This window comes from Manis javanica, chromosome 15, assembly GCF_040802235.1.
Source record: "Manis javanica isolate MJ-LG chromosome 15, MJ_LKY, whole genome shotgun sequence".
In the NCBI taxonomy this organism is placed as follows: Eukaryota; Metazoa; Chordata; class Mammalia; order Pholidota; family Manidae; genus Manis; species Manis javanica.
Window position 1 is genome coordinate 27,779,745 of NC_133170.1, and position 24,074 is coordinate 27,803,818.

A 24,074-nucleotide genomic window follows, 5' to 3' on the forward strand; every position below is an offset into this window, starting at 1 on the left:
CCTTCACAAGGCATTGCCCTTCCGCATCCGGTCTGCCCGGAACGAGTTTGTGCTTCGCTACTGCATTTTCGTCATGACAGTGGCTCTCGCTCCGTCTCCGAAATACACAATATCAATGAAAGTATGGCTTTCTACGCTTTATAAATGATCAGACAGAGATATTATGGTACGAGAGGGCACTTATGTATAGAGGAATTTTCTACAGGGGACTAAGAAAGGGGAAAAGGTGTGGACGAATCTGCCGAAGCGGATTTGCTGGCTGTATAAACAGAGCGGTAAGTCAGCTGACTTTCGTTGTTTCCCCGGCTCCTGCGCAGCTTGGTGTGTGCGGACCGTGAAGGACTTCGGAAAGAGGGGAGGTGAGCCTAGAAAGCGCGAGGAGGCCCGTTGAGACCGAACCCCTCGAATGGAGGAGCTGTCCACCTCGCTTGGCTGGAGCTCCGCGGCCCCACTGTTGGCCCTCCCTTTCCCCGACTAATTTGAACCTCAGAGGCTCCTTGGTCTTTTGAGTTCGGTCCATCTCTCCACCTCCCATCCCACTTTTCCATGGGAAACCTTCCTTGATTTCACCCTTGCTATAAAAAGTGGAGAGAGGAAATTAAAGAACAGTTGAAACGTAATATATCTAAACGTCGAAATGATTGAAACTAATAGTTTTTGTTGATAGAAAATATCGAAGCTAAGCGAGATTAGATCATAAGGCCTTGTTTCCGTGACTTTCAGTTCTCTTCTGCGTTTCTTTACTGCCTGTCTTCCCCACGTGTATTCACTGAGCAACCTGTGTATTTTTTACTGATCTGTTAGAGAGCTTCTTTTATTATTACTATTCTAATTTGTTTATCATCATGTTTGTCAGATGCTTCGTATTTATTATTTGATTAATCCTTACGACACGCCTGTGAGTTAAAAGGCTTCTTGGGGCCTAAGCTGAGACCTGCAGAATGAGTAGATGTTACCCAAGGAAGGAAGAGCAGTAACAGTGCTCTAGGCAAAGGAAAAACATTTTAAAATGTTGGAAGTTGAAATAAGATTTGGTATTGAAAGGAGTTCCGTAAGGCTGGAAAATAAAGTTTGTGGATTTGTGTGTTGCGAAGCAGGAGTGCAGGTGCTGAGAAAGAAAGTCTGGAGCTACAGGCAGAGGCGTTGTAATTGGGGTTAAAAAGTGAATTTTATTCTGAGAGCAATGGAATGTATAAAGGATTTTAAGCAGATGAGCAACATGATCAGATTTGCCCTTTGGAAAGATTATTATGACTTTAGTGTAGAGAACAGTATGAGAACTGAGTTGATGGGGGGAAATCTAGAGACTGGGCGTCTGGTAAGGAGGCTCATAGATGTGATGTTGAGTCTTACTCTTTTTGACTAGTGTCCATTTGCCTTGTGGAGGATTCTGTTCTATTTTCCATATATCTTCTTCCCACGTGGAACTCTTTTTCACACTGTCTCCATTCCCTCCACCCCCAGTCAGATTCATTTACATCTGAAATTGCTAAGATCACTTCTTGGTCCCTCATCTGTTTCTTTGACTTTGTATTCACCAGCTGTTTCACAATTCCTTATATGCCCGCCCATGCATCTCCTTCTAAGAATCCTTTCTGCTCCTCTCTCCATGTTCCTTCCCCATTCTTGAGAACCCTGCCTAGGAATGCAAAGTACTTAAAGAGCATAGTTTTATTTCTTAAATGAAGTTTAAAAAGGAATTTTTCATTAAAGAAAGAAACATATCAGTGAAATAAGCCGGGCAGAGAAAGAAAAGTACCATGTGATTTCATTTGTTTGTGGAATATAAAAAAAGCAAAACAGCAACAGACTCACAGACACTGAGAAGTGACCAGTGGTTACCAAGGGGGAGGGGAGTAGGTGGGGATGGGAACTGTTGAAACACTGTGTTGTACATTTGATAAAATAAAATAAAAAAACGCAAGCACTTCATTTTCATCATTGTCTTGCCTGAGGGATTTAGCTCCGGGCAGGTTGACTGTGGATTCAGTGAGACCATGAAATGACAATGGAAAGTTCTTGGGGGAAAAAGAGTTTATACCCAGCTTTATTTTCCTGGCGGTAGGTCAAGCACTAGAATCACATCTGAATCTAACAGTCTGCAGTTCTGTAATCCTCCTCCATCTCTGCCTCCACCCAGAGCACAGGGCAGAGCTCTTTATATAGTGACTCAGTCAATACTAGCTTATTGCTTGCAGGTTTGGAAGCAATAGCCTAGCAGTAGGCCAATTGCATTATCAAGTAGTTTAGGGTGAGGTTCCTCGCAATAGGAACTTCCATTTTCCCCACAATCATGAAGATGAAAATGCAAGGACAAATTTAAGAAAAACTAGATAGCTCAGAGTCACACAAATGAAATCTCTGAGTGTTGGAATGTTTTCTTAGAAGTGGTACAGCAATAATGAAGCATTTTCTTAATGGACTTATAAGATGCTGCTTTTTTTCAGTGGTTCTGTAGAAATCCTGCCCAAGAAGATGAAGAAAAACAGAGAAAGATACTGCAACAGAGAGAGGGAATTTGTATATAAATTCAAAGTGGGAGGTCAATGCTTAGAACTGAGGGTGCCCCTCAAATTTCCTGTTCAAGAGAATGCCAGTCATTTACATGGACGTCTGATGCTGCTACACAGTTTACCATGCTTTATAGAAAAAGGTAAAGACTAATTTTGTAGTACTTTATTTTCCTGTTGTCTCTGTCATTAGAAGTTTCATGCTAGAAAGCATAAACCTAGAAGCATTGAAACAGCCATAAAATATGTGTTTAACCACTTCCAGGAATAATAAGGTTTCCCAGACCTTTGTTTTATTGAGGGTTTTTTCCTGTAACCCTTAAATTGTTTGTAAGGCAGTTTAATGTAAAAAATTATATAGTGAAAAAATTTGTTACAAGGTTTGGATTAGAACTATTAATGTCTTAGTTTTATTGGATGGATTCATAAAGCATTTCAGTGACCATTAATTACAATATTATAGAAGTATATTCCAAAATGCATTGCCTTTTTAATCTGATCCTCAATTCCTGAGATGTCATGAAAGAGAAGGAATACTAATCTGTGAATAATTTCTTCTTACCATTCTTCTTACCAAAATTGATTCTATTAGGTCATCTGTATTAAACCATTTATAAGGTCTATGTTCTATATCGCAAATGAGGAAATAAATTTTAAATTGAGAATATATTGGATCATACAAAGTTAGAGTTACAAGGGAACTTAGGCACTTTCTAGCACAATCTCATACAAATGAGACTGTTATTTAAAAGATTAAATTATTTACCCAAGGCAGTGGTTCTCAACAACTGTTCTCTGATCAGAAGCTGTAGCATCACCTGGAAACTTGTTAAAATTGCAGATTTAGAGGCCCCACCTCATTCTGCTTAACCAGAAACCCTGGGGGTGCCATGCAGCACCCTAGGGATACTCTGATGGGTGGTAAAGATTGAGAACACTGGCCTAGAGTTACAAACATAGAAACAGAGCCAAGACCAGAAGGCATCCTGACTTTATTCTAATGCTCTTTCCATTATATCAGTTTCTAAGTAGTGTTTCTAACATTGGAATTACAGATCTGAAGTAAATCAGTTTTAATATACTAATCTTCAGTTCCTCTTTCAAATTAAAAGACTGTAACTATATATAGATCTAGATATGTAGATATATAACTTTCATTTAAATACAATGACATTTAGACCGCCCAAACCTGTATGTATTTTTTAATGTACTTTTTTACCTACACTTAAGAAATTAACATTTTAAAATTAGTATCAAAGTTATACATAAGAGTGAAGAATTTTGACCGTTTTCCATGCAATAACCTATAATAGTAAAGAAAAATAATTATGAAATCAGTTAAATAATTCCCTTAGTTGATTTTTATGAAATATTTAGGTACTTACTATATATAGATACTCCATCAAGGGTATAAACTTAATAAAATAAAATTTCACATTGGACTGCTTAGCCCAGTCAAATGTTGCCTATTTATGTCTGGATTTTTCTGATGATGGCATTTCTTATCCCTGTAACAGACTTAAAAGAAGCTCTGAGTCAGTTTATAGAAGAAGAATCCCTCAGAGATTATGATAGAGTTGCTGAAGCATCTCTGGAAGCTGTGAAATCAGGTGAAGTAGATTTACATCAGCTGGCAAGTTCATGGGCCAAAGCTTATGTCGAGGTGAGAAAATCAGATTGTAAATTTTAAGGATATTCTGGACTTTAAACAGGATTTTTAAATTGCTAATACAGAAACAGTTATAGAATCCTTTTTTCTCTATGTACAAAAATTCATCCCATACTATACAATATATATTGATGCTTGTGTTTTTTTATCTGGTTAAGCACAGATGACACAACTTTATGCAATGTCTTTGTAAAACAACAGGCTGTTTTCATATTTCTGACCAGCATTGGGTTGCAGGATTTAGCAATTAAAAATACAGGATATCGGGATATCCAGTGTCTTGACAATGGGTTTCAGCCCTGTGTAAGTTCACTATGGATTCAAAGAGACCGAAAAAATGACAGTGGGATGTTCTTGGGGGTGAAAGCATTTATACCCAACTTTTTTCCCACAGTGGCAGGTCAGTCACTAGAATCCCATCCACTTAGAGTGAGTCTGCATGCAGCAAGCCAGTCGCTGCCTCTGGGCCTCTCTGTCCCTGTAGCGGTCTCAGTCTCTGTTCTCGGCACTGCCACCACTCCAGGCTCTGCTCTCCTGCAGCCTTGCAGCCCTGCAGCCCTGCAGCCCTGCAGCGGCCCAGAGCACTGGGTGGAGCTCTTTATTAGAGACAGTAACAACATACTGCCCACGTGTGTATTGAGCAAGCCGACCAGGGCCTGGGAGAATCCTGGCTATAGGAACCTTCACTCTCACCACACCCAGTCAACTTAGAATTTCAGAAAAACGGTGAATAGTGGTTTTAGTATAACTATATCCTACATATTACATGGAATGTGTAATTTTTTAGTATGAGTATATCCCACATTTACATGGGAATATACTTCAGAGTAAAAAATTCTCATTTAATTGGGTGACCTGTATGTATTTGGCAACCCGAAACTAACAGTGGTAGTTCATTTTAAAGTTTGTTTTACTTTTGTCCTCTCACTTATTGTCACTGTTGTTAAATAATTTCATGTCATAATTTTTCCATTTAAATAGTGCACTTCATTTCATAAAGTCTAAGATGCCATCATTCGTAACACACACCATTATTTAATTTACTACTAAGAAAGAACACCACCACCAATTAAACTCTGATAGGATGCCAGGATACCTTCAAGTATAAGATGTATCCTGATTTTTGAGAGTTGTAATGTGAAAAGATATGCATCTTAGAGTTGATGAGATACAGTATGTTGAGGATCTACTATATCTCAGGTACTGTACTTGGTGTTGGGCATAAAATAATGAGCAAGACACAAAACGAAATTTCATTTTAGATAGAGAGTCAGATACAGAACTACAGAAACAGACAACTAAGTCCAATAATTACAAGCTTTAATGAGTGAATTACATCCCACTTTAAGCAACTCTGTCTATGAGAATTTGAAAATATCAATTTTATGGAGTCACATTTGTTATTAAGAGCAGATTGCTCCATGTCCAATAAGGTTCTCTAGTTTATTTAAAAGATGACACTATTTACACATATTATTTTAAATGTCAAAAACCTAATTTTGCAATTAAAAAAGATAAGTCTGATCATTACAATTTAAAGAAGCTTAATCTTTCTGCTGATAAAAAAAATAAGGCTGTAAGATGTGGTAAAAGAATAATCCCTTCAACATCATCCACCACATCAACAAAAAGAAAGACAAAAACCACATGATCATCTCCATGTTGAAAAAGCATTTGATAAAATCCAACATCCATTCATGATAAAAACTCTCAGCAAAATGGGTATAGAGGGCAAGTACCTCAACATAATAAAGGCCATATATGATAAACCCACAGCCAACATCATACTGAACAGTGAGAAGCTGAAAGCTTTTCCTCTGAGATTGGGAACAAGACAGGGATGCCCACTCTCCCCACTGTTATTTAACATAGTACTGGAAGTCCTAGCCACGGCAATTAGACAAAACAAAGAAATACAAGGAATCCAGATTGATAAAGAAGAAGTTAAACTGTCACTATTTGCAGATGACATGATATTGTACATAAAAAACCCTAAAGACTCCCCTCCAAAACTACTAGAACTGAAATTGAAATGCAGCAAAGTTGCAGGATACAAAATTAACACACAGAAATCTGTGGCTTTCCTATACACTAACAATGAACCAATAGAAAGAGAAATCAGGAAAACAACTCCATTCACAATTGCATCAAAAAGAATAAAATACCTAGGAATAAACCTAACCAAAGAAGTGAAAGACCGATACCCTGAAAACTACATGACACTCTTAAGAGAAATTAAAGCAGACACTAACAAATGGAAACTCATCCCATGCTCTTGGCTAGGAAGAATTAATATCGTCAAAATGGCCATCCTGCCCAAAGCAATATACAGATTTGATGTAATCCCTATCAAATTACCAGCAACATTCTTCGATGAACTGGAACAAATAATTCAAAAATTCATATGGAAACACCAAAGACCCTGAATAGCCAAAGCAATCCTGAGAAAGAAGAATAAAGTGGGGGGGATCTCACTCCCCAACTTCAAGCTCTACTACAAAGCCATAGTAATCCAGACAATTTGGTACTGGCACAAGAACAGAGCCACAGACCAGTGGAACAGAATAGAGACTCCAGACATTAACCCAAACATATATGGTCAATTAATATTCGATAAAGGGGCCATGGACATACAATGGGGAAATGACAGGCCCTTCAACAGATGGTGCTGGCAAAATTGGACAGCTACATATAAGAGAATGAAACTGGATCACTCTCTAACCCCATACACAAAAGTAAATTCGAAATGGATCAAAGACCTGAATGTAAGTCATGAAACCATAAAACTCTTAGAAAAAAACATAGGCAAAAATCTCTTAGACATAAACATGAGTGACCTCTTCTTGAACATATCTCCCCGGGCAAGGAAAACAACAGCAAAAATGAGCAAGTGGGACTACATTAAGCTGAAAAGCTTCTGTACAGCGAAAGACACCATCAATAGAACAAAAAGGAACCCTATAGTATGGGAGAATGTATTTGAAAATGACAGATCCAATAAAGGCTTGACGTCCAGAATATATAAAGAGCTCACACACCTCAACAAACAAAAAACAAATAATCCAATTAAAAAATGGGCAGAGGAACTGAACAGACAGTTCTCTAAAGAAGAAATTCAGATGACCAACAGACACATGAAAAGATGTTCCACATCGCTAATTATCAGAGAAATGCAAATTAAAACCACAATGAGATATCACCTCACAGCAGTAACTATGGCTACCATCCAAAAGACAACAACAAATGTTGGCGAGGTTGTGGAGAAAGGGGAACCCTCCTACACTGCTGCTGGGAATATAAATTAGTTCAGCCATTGTGGAAAGCAGTATGGAGATTCCTCAAAATGCTCAGAATAGACCTACCATTTGACCCAGGAATTCCACTTCTAGGAATTTACCCTAAGAATGCAGCACTCCAGTTTGAAAAAGACAGATGTTTTCGCAGCACTATTTATAATAGCCAAGAATTAGAAGCAACCTAAGTGTCCAGTTGATGAATGGATAAAGAAGATGTGGTACTGGTACATACACAAAATGGAATATTATTCAGCCATAAGAAGAAAACAAATCCTACCATTTGCAACAACATGGATGGAGCTAGAGGGTATTATGCTCAGTGAAATAAGCCAAGCAGAGAAAGAGAAGTACCAAATGATTTCACTCATCTGTGGAGTATAAGAACAAAGGAAAAACTGAAGGAACAAAACAGCAGCAGAATCACAGAACCCAAGAATGGACTAACAGTTACCAAAGGGAAAGGGACTGGGGAGGATGGGTGGGTAGGGAGGGATAAGGTGGGGGAAGAAGAAAGGGGGTATTATGATTAGCATGCATAATGTGGAGGGTGGGAGAAAGGGGAGGGCCGTGCAACACAGAGAAGTCAAGTAGTGATTCTACAACATTTTGCTATGCTGATGGACAGTGACTGTAATGGGGTTTGTGGGGGGGACTTGGTATAGGGGAGAGCCTAGTAAACATAATATTCTTCATGTAATTGTAGATTAATGATAACAAAAAAAAAGAGAGAAAGAAAAGGGGGATTACTCCCTGATAAGATAAAACTAACTACAAATCAACGAGTAATGCATGCTTTACATATCCTTAATTTTGATCTTTTAAAGGGTGTCAGATGATTAGCTATGGAAGTACATTTATCTGATAATATTCTTCTCTTAAAAAAAAAAAAAAGCACTTCGTGTGTGGTGATATCCAGTAGGTTCTTCACAATGGTATAAAGGTCATATCAAAATGTGGGCAAAGGGTTTGTTTGTGTTTATACAGAGGATCAAAGCCTAATTTGGCTACACAGAAAATGAATTAAGATACGATATGAAGGAAAACTTCCAACATCAACATCCTCTGGAAGAGTCATTCCACAAGTTGATCATGAAAAAACTTCAACAAAGATCCTGGCACTGCTGCAGTTGTAGCCACAGTCATCCCAGTGGTTCCTGGACTTGCCATGGGAATGAAGAAGGAGATATCTAAGCTGGCCTGTGCATACAGTAAAACAACAAATTTGACTGGATCTATACTGTCAGAACTCAACTAAGAATTAGGAGAAGTGCAAGTTGCAGTGCTCCAAAATCATGCGACTATAGACTATCTACTGTTAAAAGAACATATGCGATGTGAACAGTTCCCAGGAATGTGTTGTTTTAATTTGTCTGATTTTTCTCAAACTATTCAAATTCAGTTAGACAATATCCATCATATCATTAATAAGTTTTCACACATGCCTAGGGTACCTAACTGGTTTTCTTAGTTTCACTGGATATGGCTGGTAATTGTAGGTCTGCTTTTGTTATGTAGCTGTATTCCTATTATGTTAATGTGTGTGCACAATTTAATTAGTAGTTTAAAACCTATACATGCTTATGTTACTCTACAAGAAGATATGTCAAAGAAACAATCAATCTCCCCATGTTTTCTTCCGTCTGCTACTTCTATAGTTTTTCTTCTTCCTTCCTAATTACAACCCTTCAGTAGAATTCGTGCCTCATATCGAAAATTACCGAGTATCATAATTCTTCCAAGTGGTAAAGATATCTCAAGACAAATGCTGGGCATAGAAGCCACAGGGCATAAATCTGCAAAGAAGTAAAAAGCTAACCTTTTCAAACAATATTGCTTCTCTCTCACTTACTAACTTTACGTTTCCCTGTATGGCCCCGGAAGATGACTGGTTAGGCAGAGATGGGTAAGATTCCTCAAGGGAGGAACAACCTAAGACAGGCACAGTTGCAGGGGGGCCATCAGGAGAGAAATTGGGGATCAACAGAGGGGAGGCTTAGAACCTCACCCCCCCTGTTTTGAAAGAAATCTTCTGCATCCGTGGATGTTTTGTTGCCCTTGTCTAGCTTAGATTAATACTTAGTCTATAGGCACAGACCTGATCATCTACATTTGCCCTCTTATAGCACTGAATTATGTTTTCTACCTTTATCTTGCATCTACCTACCACTTCAGCATTTTATTTAAAAAATAATTATAATAATAAGGGAGAAATGTGGGATTCACAAAATCAAGTATAAAAATCAAATGAATAACCGTATCTGATTTAATTGTTTATAGTTCATAATGCGTGATCAAAACCGAAAGTTTTTGTGATATGACTGCCCTTGCACTGTTCACCATGTAAGAACTTATTCACTATGTAAGAACTTGTTCGTTGTGCTTCAGAAGATTGGAGACTGTTGAGAATTAGGCTTGGGGTTGATTAATGACTGTGCATTGAGTCCCCTATACAGAATTTCATTGTTAACAACCATTTGATCAATAAATATGAGAGACGCCCTCTCAAAAAAAAAAGAATAATCCTGTGTTGTTTATTCATCCAATATTTTTTGAGCCTATAAAATTGGTTGGGTATACAGTTGAGGATAAGTCTTTGCCCTCAGGGAGCTTAACAATCTAGTAGGAAGAGACTGAGAAATCCACAGACTATTATAAAACTGCAGTCAGTAGTAGGATTGGGGTAAATACTGCGGTACCCTGCAGAGAAAGAGGAGTGGTTCAGTAAGATTTCTTGAAGAATGCAACCCTTCCTCTAGCATTAAAATCTGGGAGCAGAATGTTTCCTATCCCTGATTTTGTGTAACTAAAGAGAAAATTTCCCAAATGTCAGGTCAGTAGCAATGCTTGTTTGTCTTATTATAAATAATGATTACCATATTTACCAATCTTATGGTTATACTTATTTTGTACTTAACTGTTCTAAAAATAGGAATTTGATAATCTTCCAGAGTAATGACATAATAGTAATAATAATACATGAATGTAACAACGCTTTATGTTTATTCACTTAATCACAAGTGCACAGATTTACAGTGAATTAAAATCAACAAGTATTGATTGAACAAGTACTTTGTGCTTACCCTATGCAACATTAGTAGATACATAGCCCCTCTTGTTATGTAGAGTTCAGCTTTCTAGCAAGGCCAGCATTCTAGAACTAAGGTAGATCCATGGAGCTGTGCTTTAATGGACATACTTGTGTGGTATAAGGAGGTTCTGAAGGATTGGTGGAGGCAGAGTCTCGATTTGAGAGTCTCAGGGAATGCCTGGGAGTGAGTGTGGGACTAGAGAAACTGAGTAGAAAGAACTCAGGCTTTATGGCACGTGGGAACACAGGATCAGAGAGTGGTGTTTGTTTGTTTTTTAAGACAGTGGAGATGAAGACCAGAGGGATAGAATCCAGAACTCAAAGTAGAGAATTCATCTTTACTGGGACTAGGGACTGATGTTATGGAAGACAGGAAGAAGAAAGGGTGACATAAATTTAGAAAATTTTATTACTTTGGTAGCCAGAGGTTGATATTCTCTCTCATCTACTTTATTTGTAAAATAATGAAGACAAGCCATTTGTTTAGGTAAGCAGGGGCCTAATGAGATAGTTGGGTGTTTGAGGAAAACATTGTCAAGAGAAAGGTAAGATTACCAGGCATCACTGAAGGAAAGGTTTGAGTGGCACCAGTCCGCCACCATGAACTTGAGAGGTGTGTGGTTTTTCTGCTGCAGCTCTCTACAGCCTGACTGCAGGGCTATGAAGAGAAGAGGAGTAAGATTAGAGTTTTGTTAAGGGCCAAGAGAAAGAACACCAGTCAGGGGGTTGAGAGTTTTGTTTAGCCGGTGATTGAGTGATGGGCCATGGAATGCAGGCTACATAGAAAAGAAAGTGAAGTCAGGTGGGAGCCAATGACTGATGGAAGATGAGAAAGTAGAAGGGTCTCTGGAGCAGAGGTCTTAATGGGGTTGAAAAACCCAATTGCCTGGTAATTGAATGAGAAATCTTCATTGGAAGTTTTAGTCAGAAACTGAGTGTTTTAATTTTTGAGGTTGAGCTGCTCCTGGTGATGATGTAGATTTGGTGACCGGGCTCAGTGGAGGACTTCATAAAGATACAGATTCCAGGGAAGTGAGAAGCCAGGGCATTGGCCGGGTTATCCACACGGATGGCCAAGTGACTCAGGTTGTGACAGGTTGTAAGGCAGAGAGGAAGTCTGTGAACTCCGTGTCAAAGCTTTGTATGAATGAGGGTGAGTGACAGATGGGTTGTTACAGAAGGATGGTGTGGAGAAAGTGAAGGTTCCTATGGTCAGGATTCTCCCCTAGCCCTGGTTGGCTTGCTTGCTTGCTACACACATGTGGGCAATACATTGTTATTGACTCTATGTAAAGAGCTCCAGCCAGTGCTATGAGCTGCTGCACGGCTGCAAGGCTGCAGGAGGGCAGAGACTGGAGTTGTGGCAGTGCCAAGGACAGACTGAGATGCTGTGGGGCAGAGGGGCCCAGAGGCAAGAGACTGGCTTGCTGCACGCAGACTCGCTCTGAGTGGACAGGATTCTAGTGGTTGACCTGCCACTGTGGGAATAAAGTTGGGTATAAGCCATTTTACCCCAAGAAAGTTCCATTGTCATTCCTTGGTCTCAGTGAATCCATAGTGAACTTGCCCAGGGCTGAAACCCATTGGCAAAACAGATGGACACCACAGGTAAGGGATGCATACTGGTTTGAGCCTCAGAGAAGTGGAGCTTTATGCCAGAAGGTGGAGATGGAAAAATAATGGCCTGGACAGTGAACAGTTTCCTCTCTGCAGGACCTTACTTTATGCCCCACCCCTCTCAGCTATCGCAGTCCCCTTTCTAGTGTCATCTCTCCTGAGACAATGTGTGTTAGGTCAAGGAAAGGCTCTATTTAATGCTTCTCCCATAGGTAGCTGCTACCTATTCATAAGGTTTGCCCTAGGCTGCATTTATTTATTTATTTATTTATTTATTTATTTATTTATTTATTTTTAACAACTGATTAACCTTTACTGTTATCACACAATGTCCATAATTTGCATTAGAGTTCACTCTCTGTTATACATTCTGTGGATTTGGACAAATGCATAATGACAGGTATCTGTCATTATAGTATCCTTCAGAGTAGTTGCACTGCCCTAGAAATACTCTGTGCTCCCCCTGTTCATCCACAGCCCCCGTCCCAACAACCACTGGCAAGCACAGATATTTTGTCTCCATACCTTTCCCTTTTCTAGAATGTCATATAGTTGGAATCATATAGTGTGTAGACTTTTCAAAGTGCTTTCTTTCACTTAGTGATATGCATTTAAGTTTCCTCCATGTTTTTACATGGCTTGATGGCTCATTTCTTTTTAGTGCTGAATAATATTCCATTGTCTGTATGTACCACAGATTATTTACCCATTCACTTACTGAGGGACATCTTGGTTGCTTCCAACTTTTGACAATCATGAATAAAGCTGCTATAAACATTGTGTGCAGGTTTTTGCATGGACATAAGTTCTCAACTCCTTTGGGTAAATACCAAAGAATGTGATTGCTTGATCATATAGTAAGATTATGTTTAGTTTTATAAGAAACTGCCAAACTGTCTCCTATAGTAGCTCCACCATTTTTCATTTTGACCAACATAGAATAAGAGTTCCTGTTGCTCCACATCTTCTCTAGCATTTAGTGTTATCAGAGTTTGGTATTTGGACCGTACTAATATGTGTGTAGTGGTGTCTCATTCTTGTTTTAATTTACAATTCAATAATGACATAAGGTGTTGAGTGTTTTTTAATAAGCTTTTATTTATCTTCTTTAATTTGCTATCTGTGTATCTTCTTTAATGAAATGTCCATTCGGGTCTGTTGCCCATTTTAATTAATTGGTTCATTTCTTACTGTTGAGTTTTAAGGGTTCTAAGTATATTTTGGATGAGTCCTTTATCAATTTCTCTCAGAGATACAGACTTATTCAGATTGTTTATTTTTTCCTTTGTGAATTTTAGAACATTGGGTCTTTCAAGGAATTGATCCTTTCATTAAGTTATCTAATTTCTGGGCATAGAGTTATTCATAACATTCCTTGATTATCCTTTTCATGTTCATGGGATATGTAGTGATGCACCTGTTTCATTTCTAATATTAATTTGTGTCCTTTTTTCCTAGTTAGCCAGATAGATATACTGATTTTATTGATATTTTCATAGAACCAGCTTTTGTTTTTGTTGACAATCTCTGTTGATTTCTTGTTTTCAATTCCGTTGATTTTTTTTTTACTTTTTATTAAGGTATGATTGATATACACTCTTATGAAGGTTTCACATGAAAAAACAATGTGGTTACTACACTTACTCATATTATCAAGTCCCAACCCAGACCTCAATGCAGTCACTGTTGCCAGAGATCCACTATGTCCCTAGGCTGCATTTTAAATTGATGCTGTAAACTATTGTAGTTAGTGAATCTGATTAGTGAGGTTGCTGAATGTTTGGTGTTCTGTAAGACCAAGCAGATCCTGATGTCACACTGGCTCCTTCCTACACAATTTTATCCTGAGCCTGAAGTAAATTTTGAACCAAGCTTAAGTCACACAGACTAGTTATAATTCCTAGAGCAGTGCCAGATCTAAAGACATAGAACAGTTATCAAAATGTGGTTTCAGGTTTTCAGAGGCATAGAGTAGAGAAATACACCTTCGAGATTCAGCTAGTTGTCTTAAACTCTTCCCTCCTGATCTAGCAATTGATTGAAGAGTAAGTGAAAAAAAGACAGGGAAAAGTTTGCCTGTTCATTGGCTGGATTCAGGGTACCTGTTTCTGTGATTGAGCCATTTGTTTTATTTTGAAGTAAATTATTACCCTGAGTTATATCTTGGATTACAGTTTCTAATACAGGCAGACCTCGGAGATACTGTGGGTTCAGTTCCAGGCCCCCACAATAAAGCAAATAGTAAAGTGAGACAAAGGAATTTTTTGGTTTCCTTCTGCACATAAGTTATGTTTACACTGTACTGTAGTCTGTTACATGTGCAATAGCATTATGTCTAAATAAACAATGTACATACCTGAATTAAAGTATATTTTATTGCTAAAAAAATGCTAGTCATCATCTTAGCTTTCAGTGAGTTGTGATCTGAAACTCACTGAAAGTCTTGCCTTAATGTTTGATGGCTGCTGACTGCTCAAGGTGCTGAGGGTTAGTCAGCTGCGGCAGTTTCAGTGAAGTTTGCTGCATCAGTGGCCTCTCCTTTCACGAATGATTTCTCTGCAGCATTTGATGCTGTTTGCTAGCATGGTACCTGCAGTAGAACATTTTTTTTAAATAGGAGTCAGTCTTCTCAAACCCTGCCACTGCTTTCTCAATTACGTGTATGGAATATTCTAAATCTTCTGTTGTCTATTCAACAGCCTTCAAAGCATCTTCACCAGGCGTAGATTCCATCTCAACAAACCATTTTCTTTGCTCATCCACAAGAAGCAGCTCCTCATAAATTAAAGTTTTATCATGAGATTCAGCAATTCAGTCCCATCTCCAGGCTCCACTTCAAATTCTAGTTCTCTTTCTGTTTCCACCACATCTGCAGTCACTTGCTCTAGTGAAGTCTTAAACCCCTCAAAGTCCATGAGGGTTGAAATCAGCTTCTTCCAAACTCACGTTGGTATTTTGACCTCTCCCATGATCACACTTTCTTAATAGCATCTAGAATGGTGTGAATCGTTTCCAGAAAATTTTTAATTGACTTTACCCAGATCCATCAGAGGAATCACTATTATGGCAGCTATAACCCCACAAAATTTATTTCTTAAATAATAATACTTGATAGTTGAAATGATTCCTTGATCCATGGGCTGCAGAATGAAAACATTAATTTTGTGCATCTCCATCAGATCTCCTGGGTGACTGGATACCTAGTCAATGCAGTAATATTTGAAAGGAATCTTTTTTTCTGAGCAGTGAGTCTCATCAGTGGGCTTAAAGTATTTAGTAAACCATGTTGTAATAGATGTGCTGTCATCCAAGCTTTGTTCCATTTCTAGAGCACAGGCAAATTAGATTTAGTGTAATTCTTGAGGGCTCTGGGATTTTCAGAATGGTCAGTGAGCACTGGCTTCAACTTAAGTCACCAGCTGCACTAGCCTCCAGTAAAGGAGTCACTGTGTACTTTGAAGCTTTGAAGCCAGACACTGACCTCTTCTCTCTAGCTGTGAAAGTCCTAAGTGGCATCTTCTTCCAATAGAAGGCTGTTTCCTCTCTATTCAAAATCTCTGGCTTAGTGTAGCCACCTTCATTAATTATCTGAGATTGTCTGAATAACATGCTGCAGCTTCTATTTCATTACTTCATCTTGTACTGTGGTGTTATGGAGATGGCTTCTTTCCTTAAAACATCATGAGCTAACTTATGCTAGCTTCAAAATTTCTTCTACAGTTTCCTCACCTCTCTCTGTCTTCACAGAATTGTAGAGAGTTAGGGTCTTGCTCTGGATTAGGCTTTGGCTTTTTACCATGACTGGTTTGATCTTCTCTCCAGATTATTAAAACCTCCATAGCAGCAGTAAGGCTGTTTTTCTTTCTTACCATTTGTGTATCCTCATCATTGTGTGTTCACTTTTTTGAGGGGAAGTAGCACTTTTCATTTCCTTCAGGAAGTTTCCCTTTGCATTCATAGCCTGGCTAACTGGCCCAAGAGGCCTTGTTTCCATCCTGTCTTAGCATTTGACACATCTTCCTCACTAAGCCTGACCATTTCTAGCTTCTGATTTAAAGTGAGAGGTGTGTGACTATTTACTTCAACACTGAGAAACCATTGTGGGGCTATTAACTGGCCTAATTTCAATATTGTGTATCTCAGGGAATAGGGAGGCCCAAGGAGAGGGAGAGAGACAGGGAAAGCTGCTCAGTGTAACAGTCAGAACACACACGTATTGATTGTTTGCTGTCTTGTGTGGGCATTGGTGCATAACACCCCAAAACCATTTCAGTAGTAACATCAGAGATCACTGATCACAGATCATCATAACAAGTATAAAATAGTGAAAAGCTGGAACTATTTCAATAAATAAACCAAAATGTAACCCAGAGGTACAAAGTGAGCAGGTGCTGTTGAAAAAACAGCACCAGTAGACTTTCTCAGTAGAGGATTGCCACAGGCCTTCAATTTGCAGTATCTCCAAAGCACAGAAAAATGAAATGCAGTAAAACAAAGTGTGCCTGTATGTTCATTGGTAAGAAAAAGGAAGGATTCAGATTGTTCTTTTTTTTCAGGTGTCTGTCTACAGTACCAGTAATGGGAAAAAAACATTGATATTTTTGTATTATTTCCACTTTTACCATTAAATTGTATGATTTTTGACAATGGGCTTCTCATCATATCCATTTCCTCACCTGTGAAGTGCTGTGTCTGTCTGAAGTGTTGGCGCATCCCACATCCTGTACCCCCCAGATGGATTTATGTGTGTGCTAAGGGTATCCCTGTTTTGCTTCTCTCCATGTTTCTGTTTTTGTTGGTTAACAGTGTTTACTCTGTCCCTTTATCATTTCAATAGCTACTTTTTTTATATTCTTAAAAGCATGCTTACATTATAGGAAGAAAACATAACCCTAGAAAAAGTTGAAGAATTGGATGTTTATTTTGATATAAAATTCTATGCATGCATTGGGTTTTCAAGGTCATTGCATCACTACACAAGAGACCACATAGGTAATATCATTTTCTAAATACAAACCTTTTTAGCAAGATGTTCTTTAAGAACAAAAACTTTTTTCTTATTTATATAGTTAATAACATGCAAATTATTATATAATACATTAAAATATAAAAAAAGTAAAGGCCATCAGAAATCCCACTGTCCAGAAATAGCCTCCATTAGCATTTTGTTGATCATCCCTTTCTGAGTGTGTGTTATTTTTCAGAATTGGGATCATAGCATTCTTAGTTGTTGTTTTTCCTGTTGTGAGCACCTCCTAGCCCTTCCTTCACATTAGTGCCTCTCCTCATTCCTACCTCCAGGTAACTCATGTTAACTTGCTTTCTGTCTTCCCATGTTTTTTTGTATGCTCATATAGTCATGTATAACCTGTAAGTACATGTATAAAAAGAGGTCTTTCTGTCCTTACATACAAAAATGGAATTATAGTATATACATACTTGTCTCGTAGTGTATTAAATGAAAGTACTGTGCCATGATTCAGTGATGTCTGTGTACTGTCTTGTAGACCACCTTAGAGCATGCGAGGCCTGAAGAACCCAGCTGGGATGAAGATTTTGCAGATGTGTACCATGACCTGATCCATTCTCCCGCCTCTGAAACTCTCCTAAATTTGGAACATAATTACTTTGTTAGTATCTCAGAATTGATTGGTGAAAGAGATGTGGAGCTGAAAAAACTGAGAGAGAGGTATTTCAAATTTCTTGCATTATCATAGTTAAATGTCACATTGTCAATTATGATGGCCTGTAGAAAAACTTATAATTTTTCTATCAAATTGAAGAATAAAACAAAAAATTCTTTGATGTTATAAATTAATTTTCTTGTGTTTAAATCTGTAATTTCAACTGGGAAGTCCTCATAGGTTTATAAAAATTCTCAAGTAAATGACCTAAATAAATTGTGGTGGCTTAATTCTGAGAGGAATAGCTTGTCTCTGTTAAAGGTTTGTTTTGTTTCAGACTCAGTGCAAAGTGCTTCGGATGCTTTCTGAGTTGAGGATCATATAACAAAATACCACAGACTGAGTGGTTTAAACAATAGAAATTTATTTCTCCCTGTTCTGGAGGCTGATCAGGGCACTGGCAGATTTGGTGTCTGGTGAAGACCTGTTCCTGGGCTTGCAGACAATGCCCTTCCGATGCATGCTCACATGCGCTGTCCTCGGTGTGCTCCTGTTGTGTCTCTTCCAGAAAAAGGAGCTCTAGCGTCTCTTCCTCTAGGCACTGATTCCATCAGAAGGGCTCCAGCCTCAGGGCCTCATCTAAACCTAATTACCTCCCAAAGCCCCACCTCCAAATATCAGCACATTGTAGGTTAGGGTTTCAATATACAAATCTGAGGGGGGCACACATGCAGTCCATAACATATGCCTTATCTCCTTGGACCCTCACCACACCATACTGTTATTAACCCCCATTTTACAGTTGAGCAAACTGAGGCTTAAATTACTTAAGTAACTTGTCTAAGGACAAGCTGGAATCTGAAACCAGGAAGTCTGACTCCAAAGCTCTTAACCACTATACCATGCTGCCTCCCTCTTCAGACCTGTTTAAAGCCCTGCTGTTACTAAGTCCATGGTTCGCTTTCCATTTATTTTGTAAGCTTCTTTACATTGGGAAAAACAGTAACCAGTGTTATTCCAAAAAGTTTTAATGAGATTTGAATTCATTCTATATTGATTACTTAATACAATATACAAATAATGCTTTTATGATTCTTTTTTTTTCTTCAGAGTAAGTAAAAAGATGTTAGCATTATTTATCATAAAGCATGACTTCCCAGACTGCTTCCTAATAATTCTATAAATTGCAGTAATAATTTAGAACACACTTCTTCTAGATAATCCATTTTAATCTAGCAGAATCTAATAACATTTATTACCTTAAAAACAGTTACTTAAGTCTGTAGGTATACATGGCATTAGGATAATTTTTTTTTACTGTTACTGATGTAATAAATATACTAATTACTGATGTAATAAATTTAATAATCAGTCCTGAAGAAGTAAATTTGAAATGATGTACTGGTTTGCTCCTGGCTGTCATTAGCCTCCCATTAGAAAACCTGGGACTAGCAAAAGAAGAATCATCTGTTATTTTGACGGTTATCATAGTTAAGGAAATTTAAACACAAAAGTCGTGAACAAATGGATTTAATCATTTTTCCTGTGTACCTGATCGGCATTTTAGTATATTGCATATATTTGTCTATTTTCAAAACAGTTCTCCTCTTCTAAATATCTCCTTTGAGATACTTATTCTCATATCTAAGTAATTAGTAGAACTGTCTCTTTGTCAAAAGAACATGCTGTTTTGAAACATTTGTCACTATGGGTTTGGCTTTGCTGATGAGCCATGTTGAGATGGTCTGTTCCTTTCTGGACGGGCTGGAGGGGTACTTGCCGCCACTGAAATAGCTGAAGCTGTATCCCTAGAGGAGACAAAAATTTGATTTTTTTTTTGTAGTTCTTTATTATGCAGCCAATAAAATTGTGAATCTGTTTTTAATGAAATGAAGATTATGTTTTTTAAAATACATGGAAGTATAATTACCTACTACTAATTAATTACCTTCTGCTGAACTTCATTTGTTTGATTTTTCATACTAGGACTTCAATTAATATAACCTCGACCTTATTCTGAATCTGTTCTTGAATCTCAGGTCTTCAGGGATTAAACTCATTGTACTCATTTAGGTATACTGAAAAATTGCCAGCTTACCTTTAGTTCATATCAGTAACCATCACTAGTACTTTGATTTGCTGGTGAGCTTCTCTACATTGTGTTCTACTTTTTTGCCTACTCATTGCACCTCCCAGAAAACTCCGTAACTGGCTACCAGTATTCTGTAACTGTTCTTTTTTCCAAATTGAAAAAGCTTCCCATTCCACATGACCCTTCACCTTTTGGGAAGCTGAATTAACGTATTAATTTTATCTGCATTTACTAGTACTTTGTACCTTTTTTTTTCTGTTGTAGAATAGTTTTTTAGTAGGGGGCTGTTTTGATTTCTGTTATTTTCTTGAAATGTTCATTGGCCAAACTTCTTGATGGGGCTTTGCTTTTTCTTTTTCTTAAACATATAAACAATATTTAAGTACATTCATTTAAAAAATCATTCTGTGGTCTATTTTTCACATGTTCAAACTATTAGCTTGAAAAGGAAAAACAAGCTTATATTCCTCATAAGGTTAGTAATATTGCAAAAGTGAACAGTATAACTTAAGGTAAGCTGGAAATCACAGTTATCAGTGGAATTTGACCCAAATTTGGATGTTTAATTCACTTATCCAATTCATGAGCAAAAGTGACACATTTTCTTATTTCTCCTTTCATTTTAATTCCATCTTTAAAAGACAGCTCAGCACAGCATCAGTAGTTAAAATCTTTTTTCCTATGTGTCTTCAAGATATAAAGATTGTCAGAATTGTTAAATAAACCTGACATACTGAGCCAATGTATAGTATTTCTTCTGAAATCTAATAAAATTTCCTTTTATCTTAATCTTAGAAAGTACATATTATATTATTAACTGTGTCATTAACTACTGTATTTCTGACACATTTAGGGTAAAATAATTGTTCATGAAATTTTGTTTGTTAAATTCTTATTTACTTGTCTTTTTTTTTCTCTCTCACTGTAAATTTGCTTCTCAGATTCAAGATAAACTTAAAACTTAAAAATGGCAATGATACTTTTTATCCACTAGAGGGAATATGTGTAATGTAAAATATTAATATGTTTGTATCAAAGCTTGTATTTATGTATGTTTAGCAGTTATTTGTTTTAAATAAAAAGCTTACTTGCAAACATAATCTTCACCTGACCTCTAGTAAGGGTGAGGTGAATTAGTGGGCTCACTTGCATTAGAATTAAGTGAGGACTAAATGGCACTGAATATTTAATACCAGTAAGTATATGTAGAAATTTATAACGTAAGAATGAGTTTCATTTATCATTTATACATAAGTATCTTAATCAGTTACTATAAATAAGTGTAAGTTCTTTTTTAAGAACAGTTTACTTTAATTAACTAGAATGATAACAAAATCCACTTAGTTCATGTCTGTGTTTCATTCCTTCTAAGTTTGAAGTATGTTTTATAACACCTTTTTAATATATTTGCATTAATATAGAATTTCTTGATTCAAATTTTTAATGAACTTATTTATGAAAATATACAGAAAAGGCAACAAACCGTAGCTGTATAGTTCAACAAAATTTTTGCAACAAAAGCACACTTCTGTATTCATTACCCAGATCAAGAAATGAAATGTTTCCAGCACTGCAGAAGGCTCCCTCATGCATTTCTAGTCACTACCATTTCTCCCAGAAATAACCATTATCTGAACTTCTAACCCACTGCTTAGTTTTTCCTGTAGAGAAAGTAATTTTCAACTTATGCACATTATTTATTTGGATAAATAAAGAAGGTAATTCTGAAACATATCTTCACAATGTATCTAATATCCTCTGTAAAGGTAACTTTATGACTTACTACCAGTTTGATTCTTAGAACCTAACAGACAGTTTCTGGTTAAACTAACTTTCAACAGTTGAAATCACTTTAACTCATATACAAATAAATAGAAAATATACTTTGAGCTAGAATTGCAGAGTTTGTTCTTTAAATTTACGAAAAGGAATCTGGACTTTTAAACATTAGCCATGAAAATTGAAAGATCACCTTTTGATTTTAGATTTTGAATCCTTTCATTTATGCATTAAATTTAGTTTAAAATTTAGCTGTACAAATGACATCAATATTATATGACATTATCATCATCATTTCCACATCTCTATTTCTGAGTCTTCAAGGTGCTGCCCAAGTATTATAGTTACCATTCTTGGACATATTCCTACAAAATAAAAATTTTCACCTTGCAGAGATTATTCAGTGAATCTGGAATATTTACTCTAAAAATGTGATGAATATAATGATCTGCTTATTTGTGTTTTAGACAAGGTATTGAAATGGAAAAAGTGATGCAGGAACTGGGAAAATCACTGACAGATCAAGATGTGAATTCACTGGCTGCTCAGCATTTTGAATCCCAACAAGTACGTGAAGTACAATGACTTTCAGATATGCAGCTGTATTTTCTTTTACTTATTTATTTAAAAAAAACCAGTTGCACACTGATGGACAGTGACTGCAATGGGGTATGGAGGCAGGGGGGGACTCAATAATAAGGGTGAATGTAATAACCATATTGTTTTTCTTGTGAAACCTTCGTAAGAGTGTATATCAATGATACCTTCATAATAAATAAATGAATAAATAACCAGTTGCTGTACTGTCTCTTTAGGATTTAGAAAATAAATGGTCAAATGAATTAAAACAATCAACTGCCATCCAAAAGCAAGAGTATCAGGAGTGGGTAATAAAACTTCATCAAGACCTAAAAAACCCGAACAACAGCTCCCTCAGGTAATAGTCATGCATTGTTCTCATTAGATGAAAGTTCATTGTTAGTTACAGTTGGCATTTATTGTAAAATTGACCTTTTTTTAGGCATAGATATTTTTAAGTTACAATGAAAATTCTAAGTAATTTTATACTTCTAACACCTTTTGTGTTAACAGACTTTATGTGGATTATTTGGAAGGGGGGCAAATTGGTTGGTTTAAAATAGTGATTTCCCCCTAAAACTTAGCCCTATAAATCTGTTAAGTGTATAGGCCCAGATACCTCAAGTACACTCTCTTGTTTGTTTAAATTGATTTCCATTTAGTACAATAAACATTCATTGAATGAATTTATATGTCGACTTGTCTCTAAGCAGGAAAACAAAAAAAGATAGCTGCCCATGTGTGTGGAGCTTATATTCCAGAGAGTGATCTATAAATGGAACATTGCCCCATAGAGTGATATGTGCAATGTTGGCGTATAGAGGGTTTTCCATAATTCATATTTGTATGAATTGTATGGTACAATTCATTGTGTTTGATGAAAATTGTATGGTACCACATACATTTTGTTCATTGCCCTAGAGCTTGACAGTGCCTGTTTTATTTCCTGGTGACATACTTGTATATTTGAAAATTTCTTTCTTCTTTCAAACCCTAATATTTAGAAAAATTGGAAAAATATTTAGTCCAATGTAGTAATGTCCTTATTTCTAGCATTTGCCTGGTATATGTGATCAACATTTAGAAATAGCATTTAAGTTATATAGTGTCAGTCTTCCCCACTGGTCTTGCCTTGACAAAAACCATGTCTGTTTTTCCTACCATTGTATACTCGAATCCTTGCCAAGTGTCCAGCTCTCACACTGGCATGTAAGGCATACTTGATAAATATTTGCGGATGGGTGGACAAATGGACAGATGGATGGATTATTGTTAAACTGTTTACCTGATAGCTATATCCCCTCTTTCTTAAATATAACCATCTTTCATTTCCCTTATTTTTCCCAAGACAATACCTTAGAAATAGTTTAACAATTTTTTATGATGCGAAATGGGACAACATCCTTGACACTAACATATTTGACTATACTTCTCATTTCAAATAAAAATAATGATGAACATAATGCAAAAGAGGGAAAATGGATTAGTAATATTTGTAAGTTACAATGTACAGTGATTCTTAAACTGGTGGTTGCACTCTGCTAGGGGTCATTTTAGATCCTTTACTTTTCAATGAGACTTTTTAAAATAACAGTAACAGAACAGAGTGGAGTACAATAGAAAGTATCTCAACAGTCATGCATGAAGCTTCCTACAAACGAATGCATATATTGAGCCAAATTGCAAAATGTATAGTGCATAGTGTAGTCAAAGGTGGAAAGTCATTGATTCAGGAAGCTGAAAAAGCCCCTTGTTACAAAAATTCTCTCTCACTTTGCTGCTGTAATTTCACAAATTAAATCTACAGTATTAATTCCATT

General features: G+C 36.9%; 1 protein-coding gene across 4 annotated transcripts in view; it reads left to right on the forward strand.

Moving 5' to 3' along the window:
• The first annotated feature begins 254 nt into the window (after positions 1-254).
• The window catches only part of FERRY3 (FERRY endosomal RAB5 effector complex subunit 3), a 59,167-nt gene continuing 35,347 nt past the window's right edge, over positions 255-24,074 (forward strand). For 2 of the 4 annotated variants that reach the window (XR_012125909.1, XM_017650915.3), the window contains exons 1-6: positions 266-359; positions 2,448-2,653; positions 4,028-4,173; positions 17,688-17,869; positions 22,143-22,242; positions 22,491-22,612. Coding sequence is in view for 3 of the 4 variants with exons in the window: in XM_017650915.3 (XP_017506404.1) it covers positions 2,476-2,653; positions 4,028-4,173; positions 17,688-17,869; positions 22,143-22,242; positions 22,491-22,612 (728 nt within the window). In the remaining variant the exon portion in view is untranslated. Of the gene's footprint in view, positions 360-2,447; positions 2,654-4,027; positions 4,174-17,687; positions 17,870-22,142; positions 22,243-22,490; positions 22,613-24,074 lie in introns of all 4 variants that reach the window. The other 2 variants (XM_073223712.1, XM_073223713.1) reach the window with 2 other exon arrangements.